Here is a 10424-nt window from a genome sequence, read left to right as displayed (position 1 = left end):
TGAAGAGAAAAGCCTTTACTGTTGGGTTACAGTATGTAAATTTGTTTTTGATTTCCTGGCCTCACGTCATACAGCAAAGTCAAGTGCTGTGACATGTGATATTGATGCATCTACCACTACAGATCATGTTAGTCAAAGGCATACAGCTTTAACACGCCTGTTTGCTCAAAGCTTTATGTAAACATGGCTTGAATAGCTTTTGTTTGCTTAGCTGATGCAATTGACCTCGAAGCCAATTGGGATCATTTAAAACAACTCAATTAATGTGACTTGGGTGCCCCCCAGTAACCACAAAGCCCTATCATCTCAAAATGACCAGTTCAAAGAACCACTGCCAGCGAGCACTGCCATGGGAAAGACCAGGACAACAGCAGAAATAAACAAAGCCCAGGCAGACAATGAAGCCACCTGCCTCTTCGGCATTTCAAGCCACTCAGCTGTGCCACTCGACTGTGGACCTCAAATGAAAGACCATAGCTTCGGGCAATATTTTGGGCAAAATACTCAGGCAGCCTTCCCAGTAATGGGAAATGGAAAAGTTTAGAGGAAGACAAATTGAATCCAAGAAAATGTTGTCAATGTATCAGAGGCTACAGCCGGCTCATTGGTGAAAATGTATTTCAAGCTTTAATGAATCCTAAACTTGATGGCTAGAGACACCATAGCTCAAAAACAATGCATGGCACACAATGCATGGGGGAAAAAATATTGGAAGTGTCGTTTTAGATGCTGCACTGATTCAACACACTAATTTCTCTATTGACTGTTTTATTTTTACAACTGTATTATGAAAATTATTGGGATGTAGTTATAGGGTTGTGATATATCTTTCATTTTATGGTAACAAAAACAATAGCATAACTTTATTATGTTGACATTTGTTCTTGATCATTAGAGGAATAATTCAGCATTTTGGGAGCTTCTTAATTACTTTTATAATAAAATAGTGGAGATTCTGCATCATTTTAACACTGAACTCAGAGAGCTTGATGTCGACTCATGAACGCACTGTTGCACTTTTAAAATCATCCATCTTCCCTTCAGACTGCATTCCCACTTTGTTTTCAAAAGCTGTATTTCAGACGGTTGGTCTGGTTTAGATGCATCTCCAAGCTGCCATTTTTATCAAAGATTTGGTGATCGGGTTTTTGCGGTCCGGGCCCCTCAGCTGTGGAACTCCCTGCCTGGAGATCTCAGGTAGGCAAACACAGTATCCTCCTTTAAATCTCTTCTTAAGATACACTTTTATTGTATGGCTTTTTCTTAATCTAATGGTATTTGTTGCAATTATTTAAATTATTTTTATCATGTTTATATCTTTTCTAGATCTTATTTGCTTTCATTATGTTTTTACTGTAAAGCATTTTGTAACTTTGTTTTTTAAAGCTGCTATATAAATAGAGTTATGATTATTAATATTATTATTATTATTCAATTTCATTCCAAGAGTTAGATGAGAAGATCGATACCACTCTCATATCTGTACAGTAAATATGAAGCTACAGCCAGCAGCCTGTTAGCTTAGCTTAGCATAAAGACTGGAAACAGGGGGAAACAGTTACCCGGGTTCTATCCAAAGGGAATAAAATCCACTTATTGGCACCTTTGAAGCTCACTAATCAACACCTTATATCTCATTTGTTTTATCCGTACAAAAACTGAAGTGTTAAAATTCACCATCTTGGCCGGGAGCAGTTGCCAGGCAACCAGTGGAAACTTCAGGAAGTTACTGGTTCTGGCTAAGCTACCCAGCTGCTGGCTCTAGCTTAATATTTAGCATACAAACGTGAGATTGGTGTCGATCTCCTCATCTAACTTTCAGCAAGAAAACGAATAAGCATATTTCCCAAAATGTCGAACTATTCCTTTAAGTGAGATATTTTGCCTGAAAACAATGTCATTAACATATAAAGCCAGGCTTTTTCATACAGATGGAAAAGGAGGCTATTGTCTTGCTTCATCATAGTGCACATTAACTAAATCAACATAGAAAACCCTGAGCTCAAAAACTGACAATATATACAGTCTCTAGGCCCCTGTATTAAAAGCCTTTTGGGGCTTTTTGTGTTAAGTATTATGCTTTGGTCTCTAATGGTGTGTTAAGTCTTTTGTTAGTGTTTGGATAACAAATTGGAAAATTTGAGCATTTCCTTTTTTTTTTCCCCAAAGCTAAAATCGAGAATGAGGAAAGGACCACCTCAAGATGAGCCTCTCTTTAAACTTCTGTTTTTGGCTGCTAATGTGTTAATGTGCATCCACTTATCTGCATGTACAATAGATGTGTGAAGACAGTTAACTGATGGGAAGCAAATTGTTTCTGACTGTGTGTAAAATTATGAAAACAAGGCTTGTTAAAATAATGCTTTCTATTCCTCATCCACTGTATACTTCTCATATGTACAGCAAATTATGTATTTCAGCCACAATGGGACACAAATTCCAACTTCTTGCTCTCTTATAATGCAACTGATCTCATTAATTCATCAGCATCCTATAGAAACAAAACTTACACAGCAGCAACAGCAGGCTGAGGTACCTGTAGGCGAGCGCTGACAGTTGATTATAATTGGGTTACTTCTACTAGGTCCGAGCTTTCACATCCCATCAAGAGGAATGGCCTGGGAGACAGTTAATGCTGGATCACTGCTGCTTCACTGTAAGAGCAGTAAGAGCATAGTACACCCTCCCAATACTACAAGAGGAAGTGTCTGTATGAAAATAAAATACACTTAGTGATCTTAATTTAGGGGTTGTGCAGCCAGTACTAGCATCCCCTATCTTCCTGACTTATAGGTCTCACGAAGGTTTAGAAGAAGGTAAGTTTATTTCTATAGGACCTTAATATATCAAGTTTCATAAAGAGCAGTGAGAGTGAACCAAAACAGTGAAGTTGCAGGCCGGACAGCTAAACAATGAGCTGAAACTCACTATAAAGCTCTGTAAAGCCGAGGGGAGCTGCAGATTCATTTGTCTGTAGGTTCATCGCTACAAGCGACGTCATTGTTTTCACATTGTCATTCACATTGTTATCATGAAAATATCGATTATAGCCGCTTTAAAGTCTACTCTTCTTAAAACAAGTGAAAAACTCCAGTGCAGGGAGAATATTTGTTGTAATATTACTTGATTCCAATGTAAATCAATTTGTTCCAAGTATTTTCTGAAATCTAGTCTCATTTTTCTTTATTCTAGTGCTGCAACTGGCCTTCTGTCGTGTTTCAAGACACAGACACTAATTTCTAGAAAATTCTTTCTGCTTTCCATTAGAAACTCTCACTGTACCTAAAGATTTTTTTCACTTGTTCAAACAAAATTTGGTTAATGCCTTGATAAAATGGAGGTTTTTAACAGTGTTAATATTAAAGTAAAAAATATAATTATGTTCATTTTTATCTGCCTTTTTTCAATTTGTTGCTTTTTTTTCTTGTCAAATACTAGATACATTCATCTCTTCAGGCCTTTAAATTAAACAGCCTGAGAAGGAGAGAAATTGCTCCTACAGGGGTTGCAAGAAGACATTGCTTCATTTTCAGGGGTCACAAGCCAAAACGTTGGTCAACATGCATTAATGTATCCGGAAGCTTGAAAACGAGCTGAGGAAACAAACACAAACATACAAACTCCACACAGAGAGGAACCAGGCACTAACCTGGACTCCATCACACTCAAGTTCATCTCTCATGAAGTTCAAAGTAAGTCAAACGTCTCAAGAGCCAAGACTTGCAATGCATAGCTCAACTATCTGCACTGAACCTCACACACAAGATGTTCCTGCATTTACGCACAAGAGGATAAAACCACTTTGCAGCTGCAGCAGTAACATCTGCACAGCTGTGCGCCTGTCTTGTTAAATGACTCTTGGTTCAATATAAAACTGTCTGACAGACTCAGGAAAGGCTGAACTTGACAAGACCCTAAGGAGGGTTTACACCATGTCCTAATTTGATTATAGAGCTGCAAGGAACATCAAAGCAGCTGCTGGGAAAATGCAGCACATGGGGGCTAAAGTTGCCAGATACTCCATACTGTATGTACCATATGTAGTGTACCATATTTAGTCTGATTGTTCCCTGTGGTCATTATGAAAGAATATTTATTTGATAGACTATCATAGATGATTTCAAGTTAAATAGTGTGCAGGTCAGATAGCTACAGGTTTTAAACTGTAGCTTTACTGTATCCTCATTCTGGTGCTACATGGAACAATTCAGTGCAACAATGCAGTCGTTCTGCCTTAAAAACTGTGACCATTGTTTGAAAAATTTCTGAACCACAAAGGAGTGGACAAAAATATGTGGAGGAGTCCACCACACCACAGCTGTTGAAGGTCGACATGCTCCTCTTGTGGCCATGGGGCTCATTCTCACCACATCAGTCTGGACACAATGAACTTTTATTTTTTGTAGGTGAAGTGAAATTATTTGCATGATTTTTTAGTGTCTCCATTTCACTTCAACTGACAGACGAGTTGGAAATCAACGTTAGCTTTGAGAGTAACATGTCAGTTCTTTAAAAATATAATGAAAAAGTAACATTTTCTGATGCCAAGGATTGTAGAGAATTACTGGTAGAAAAGTGCAGATACTGCGGGCTTCTACAACTATAACTACATAAGCTTATCACTGCCATCATCAGGGCACAATGAGCATTCATTCCAATCAATGTTCATCAATCAATCATCACACTAAGGCTGTAAAAACACTCTGTAACAACGTTCCCTTGTGTTCTTCAGGGCTGTAGTGAAAACAATATAATATCTGGAATCCTGCAAAAAATCATGCAGTGGAATTTATATGCAACAACAAATTTAGTTTGATATTATGGTCAGTCCTAGTTTAATACTAAAGGAGGCAGATGGTCTGAAAAAGTTGCAAACATTCACTGTAGTTCTGATATCAACAATCATGGAGGAGTATTTCTATTTTTCATCCAAACACTCCCTGTGTTAATTCAGCAGAATATTTTTCCCTTTATTACTTGTCACTTTGAATTGAATGCGGTCATTTTGTCCATATATGGATCCTGTCCGCAAGAACTAATTCTGAGTCCCTGGAGGAATATTGCTTAAGCCCCCCTTCATGATTTTAATGCAATTTGTATGTGCCCTCTCCAGCTGTTGGCCCCTGGAATCATCACACCCCACAATAGTGATGGTACTGTGGAATTAGGCTATCCATTAATCTGACGATTTTTTTAAATTAATTTATTAATGGTTTAGTCTATGAATTGTCAGAAAATAGTGAACAAATCAGAGTTTCCGAGAATCCAAGGTGACGTACTACATCAAAAACATCCATTTATCAACGATATAAAAACAGAGAAAAGCAGCAAACCCTCAGACGGGAGAAGCTGGATCCAGTTTGTTTTTCACAATTTTTGCTTGAAAAAAAAAAAAATGGCTAAAACAATTAGCGATTATCAAAATATATGTTGCTTATGTTTCCGTCCATCAGCTAATCAATTAGTCGACTAATTGTTTCAGCTCTACGGCAGAATTAGGTGCTCCATTTTTTCTGAGAGTTGACTGAGAGCAGATGTTCGCCCTGTAGCGTAGGTTACAGTGGTGATACCTCAGTTTGTGAGATCTAAACACCAGGATTAAACCCCAAGCTAGCTCGCTATAACCCATAAACCTCGCTTTGCGCAACAGAGCAGTCTAAAAACTTGGTTGGTGAAACTGGTTTGTTTCTTTGGTAATAGTCAGTTTGACTGAGAAATACCAAACATGTTAGCTATTTGTTTTACCTTTATTTGTGGTAACTTTCCCTGTGTTTGTGAAAAACACCACGTTTTGATAATTACATGCTAAAAAAAACCCAGCAAACTATGAACTCAGGTCTTTAAATAGAGGAAAACATTTAAATCTTTCTCTTGTTTTGACTGCAATTAAGAAAATGTGTCTTCTACAGCAGATCAAACAATTAACCTTTTAAATTACAATCATTTGTAATAAACACTTTGAGATCACATGAAGATGACAGGAGGAGCATTTTCAATACTCAGTATTAACTGATCAAACAAAATGATGTGCATGAAAGTGAAACAATATGACAGAAGACTTGTTTCAAAAAAGAGTCAAGGATGGTTTACTTGACCTTTGGGTATAGTTAAGACAGACTTTGATCAATGGAACACAGACCAGCTCCACAGCATTTTCTTCAGATGTGCTGATGTGAGAATTACCCTTTTTTTTTTTTTAAAAAAGCAGAAAGAATTCTTCTTGTATTCAGCGAGCAGCTCTGACACTCTGCTGTCTGGGTGAGCTGAGCGATGAAGTTAAACCACACATGGCTCAAGTAACAGGACACACTATGAATAGAGAAACACGCACTCTACTTACAGAATCATGACAGTTTAAGACGGATGGGTAAAGCTTTTCTAAAACTATACATTCTGTGTGGAGGGGCTGCTGGAGCTACAAACAAGCATATCAACTAATTCAATCAATTCTCTCAGATAATTGAATTCATAATTGCTAAGGCAATTAAGCATCAGAGGATGTAGAGGATTGTGGCTTTAAGGCAATAACATATGTATGTATATGTGTGAAAACATGGACCATAATTAAAATATCAAAGTGGAAATGAAGACATGTGTGCTCCAATTAAAAATAAAAATCAATGAGTGAAGGCTTGCTATACATTAAAGCAGGGTGTAACAGTTTGTTTGGTAAAGGCTACTCTACTTGCAAAGCAATTTTTCAGAAGAGCATCAAAAGGGCAGACATCAGTCAGCGCATGGCTCACTTTTTATCTCCTCCACGCGGCTGAAATGAGTGGCCAGCTCCTGCATCACGGCTGTCCTGCCCAGATGATCGTTCCTCCTCCTCTCCATGATCATGTCCTCCAAACTCTGAAACTCCAACACGTGCGAATGTTTGTCGGACATGAATATTTTCAACCTGTAGGGCTGTTTGCCTATCCGTATCTCCCCACCCATTTTGAACTCCCTCTTGCCGAACATGCACCAGGCTGCAAAGCACTCGGAGTTTCTCCAGCTCAGCTCCCGGTCCTTTAAGCCCACTTGCTCCATCGCGTTCTGCACCACCATGTCCGGACCCAGAGCTTTGAATTTGTAAAAGTCGTTCACAATCCTGCACCTCCTCCCTTGACTCGCATCTGTCAAAAAGCTGTTTTTCACCTCGGCTCTGTGCAGGTGCACCACCTGGAAGTCCCCCACGTACACAGCCCAGTGCGGGTACTGACCGGTAGCCACAAACTCCACCAAGTCACCTGCTTTACATTTGTTTAGTAGATTCTCCGGGGAGTAAACCTCCAGGTTGGCAGATTTGACGCTCTTCTCGTAAATGCATTCATCTCTGTTGTAGACGGCGCACTCTACCTCGTCGCGCTGGTCGTATTGTTTCTCTTCCTGATTCGGGTCTCGGTCTGTGCCATCGACCGCACAGCCATCCTCCAGCTCATCGTCGTCGTTAGAAAATATGTAGGAGACGCCGATCCGTGGACCGTCCTCCGTGTCCACGCCGTTCGGGTCCACTGTAGGAACTTCTGCGTAACTTAAGTGTGACAGCTTGTCCATCTGGTTCCCCATGCCGCTGCTCACCAGGTAGCAGCCTGTGTAATACGATCTGATGCCGAGAGCTGTTACCGGTCGCCAAACATCACCACCATCTGCCACAAAACCTCACAGGTCAAAACTTCCTTCGCCCTGCCGACGCCCGTCGGACAAGGGTTTTATCCAAATTACGCATACGAATATCCCCGTGAAGCGACTGCTGGGATAGCCTGTTAGTGCTCAATCAACAAGTGGAGTTGAGAGGCGAATACAAACTGGTTACAAATTCAGGGAGGAGAATTATCCCTCAGGTGTTGACTCACCTGCTGTTTCCCTGCGTAAAGTTGCGTCCGCCGGATGTCACATAGGAAACAATGAAAGTTGAAATCCAAATCCTCGACGCACAGGACTGCTCATATATTTGATAAACTAGTCCACTGTGCTGGCGGCGCATACACTGCGCACTGTGCGGCAGAAATCGGCCCGGCGGTGAACTGAAGGCTGTGCCTCGGCTTCGCCACAGCGACTCTCTCGCTACACACAGCTTCGCATTTAAAGCGGAAGTGCGCTTTCCGTGAGCCTATAGGATTTTGTTTATAAAGGATTTTAGATTTTTTACATTTATTGTATCTAATTTTATTGTAAATTATTTGGTTAGTTAGTAAGTTAGCTTGTTTATTTTTATTATAGATTTTTTTTAGTTAATTGTATTTGTTTAGTTTAGTGAGTTACTTTTATTTTATTTTGTTGCTTATTTTCTATTTTATTTATTGATTTATATTTAAATATATTAATTTTCATTTAATTTTATTTAGTTTTCATGTACTGTAATTTTTTTTGTTGGTTATTTTTTGTTTGATTCATGTAGTCATTTTAATTTTATTTTGTTCTATTTATTGATTTTGTTAGTTGTTTTTGAATATATTATATTATTATTTTTTATATTTTTTGTAAATCCCTCTGTAATAAAAAAAAAACTCCATGTACACAAAAATGCAGAGTAAGCAAACCTCCATTCTGGGTTAAGTGGCTGAATGTGGTACACAGTGAGGAGGACTATGAGGGGCCCAACATCTGTGGATATTTTACTGTTTTGACCACCTGTCTGTCCATGAATGAACTGACGCTGTGCAGTCATTTGCTCCCTCTCCATCTCCTGGTGGGACCATAATGTCTCCATTACGTTTGTAGTGGCTTGTGGCCTGCCTAGACTCGCTCTCGGTTATGGGCTATTTTCTCACCACTGTATCCCACAGGCAAGGGGAATGTGCTCAGTATGCCCCAAAAATGGCACACGCTGCAGCAGCCTTTGTGTGAAAACACCTGCCCTGGAAATGGAATGGCTGTGAGTGAGAGACTAGGAGAGATGCTAAAGGGTGTGAGCACGTTTGGCAGGCTGTAAAGAAAAACAAATGTTCAACTTTGCAGAAGAGAGACAGAGACACAAACTATAACAGTGCAGATGAACCTGAGTTTGACCCCAGCACTGAGCTGGGTACCCAGGGGCCGATTACAAACTGACTGCAAAGTCATCCAGGACAGTAGATATGATAGAGGCCGTGTCTCAGCAGAAAGAATAATCTCTCTCTTATCCATTCATCTAGTTTAAACAGGCTGAATTGCCTCATTGGCCACAGTGGACTCAGCAGCTTAGCATGGAGGCCTTTGGACAGGACTCCTAAGACTATCAGGATAATTAAGAGAATGAGCTTTCTTCGAGCTGCACAGGATCACACTGTGTGAGTTCCAACCCCGTGTAATCCAGATTGAATGTTTTCCCTGATTAGTAAAATTCAACCTGGGTCGCAGGGTTCAAATCAAATTTCTTCATGCACGTTTCCAGGTCTAAGACGGAACTAACGCTAAAAGATTTTTAGCCACACTAGCAGTGTGGCACTGTGGGAAGGTCTGTCTGTTGGTCAACAACTATTGGATGGGTTGCCATGAAATTTTGTACAGACATTCAATGTCTCCAGATGATGAAGCCTAATGACTTTGTTTAGCACCACCAGCACATTTTAACTTATCCGCTGAAATCTTGCAACTCTTCTCATCTACGAGTTGCCATGTTTTGCACAGACATGGTTCCCAGAGGAAGTTTCCTATCCATTGGTTGACTAAATGCCTGGAAAATGAATCACATTCCCCTCAGCTGTACTTTGTGATTAGTGATTAGCAAATGTTAGCATGCTAACATGCTAAACCAAGATGGTGAATATGGTAAACATACCTGCTAAACATCTGCATGTTAGCGTTGTCATCGTGAGCACATTAGCATATTGATGTTAGCATTTAGCCCAAAGCAGCACTGTTCCTAAGTACAGCCTCACAGAGCTGCTAGCATGGCTGTTGACGTTTAGTCTTGTTCAATAATATTTGAATTTCTGTTTTGTCTTCTTTGGCAATACAGATAAACTATAAATTATCTTGTAGTCTAGGTAAGTTCACTACAAAAGTGTTACATTCAGCAAGAGGGGCAAGTGTAGCATCATGAACTGACCTGATGATGATGCAACACAATTCAAAGGAACTTCATTTAAGATGTACTTCCACTTTCACTTGAAATGAGGTAAGGATGATAACGCACCAGAATGCAGAGTGCAAGAGGCTAGTATAATTTCGCCATTCCCTTCACTGACCTTTCATCAGCTTTGGCTCAAGTTTCTGCATGTACTGTGTGCGTGCACAACCTTTTTCTTTTTCTTTCTTCTATTCCCGGCTTTTCTCCCATTTCAGCCTGAAGCCTTGCAATAGTCCCAGTTTGACAACACATATGATGGAAGTCAAAAATAACAAATCTGCAGAAGGAATTCAGCAGATGTATTACAACTTTAGAACTTCAGTTCAGGGCTGAGGGTGTTAGGAAAGAAATGAACTGTTAGAGTGGTGACATGCAGCCCATTTGCGCT

At 39.8% G+C, this 10424-nt stretch overlaps 1 protein-coding gene across 1 annotated transcript; it reads right to left on the bottom strand.

The window, feature by feature from the left end:
• Nucleotides 1-4811: 4811 nt before the first annotated feature.
• On the bottom strand, nucleotides 4812-8072 carry lratd2a (LRAT domain containing 2a). The gene has a single exon (XM_044170864.1). It carries the CDS (start codon nucleotides 7549-7551, stop codon nucleotides 6727-6729), a length of 825 nt encoding a protein of 274 aa, XP_044026799.1. The 5' UTR covers nucleotides 7552-8072; the 3' UTR covers nucleotides 4812-6726.
• Between the last annotated feature and the right edge of the window lie 2352 nt (nucleotides 8073-10424).

This window comes from Siniperca chuatsi, linkage group LG17 (genome assembly GCF_020085105.1).
Source record: "Siniperca chuatsi isolate FFG_IHB_CAS linkage group LG17, ASM2008510v1, whole genome shotgun sequence".
Classification (NCBI taxonomy): domain Eukaryota; kingdom Metazoa; phylum Chordata; class Actinopteri; order Centrarchiformes; family Sinipercidae; genus Siniperca; species Siniperca chuatsi.
Note: the sequence above shows the minus strand (reverse complement) of the source record. Positions and strands in the feature narration are given on the sequence as shown.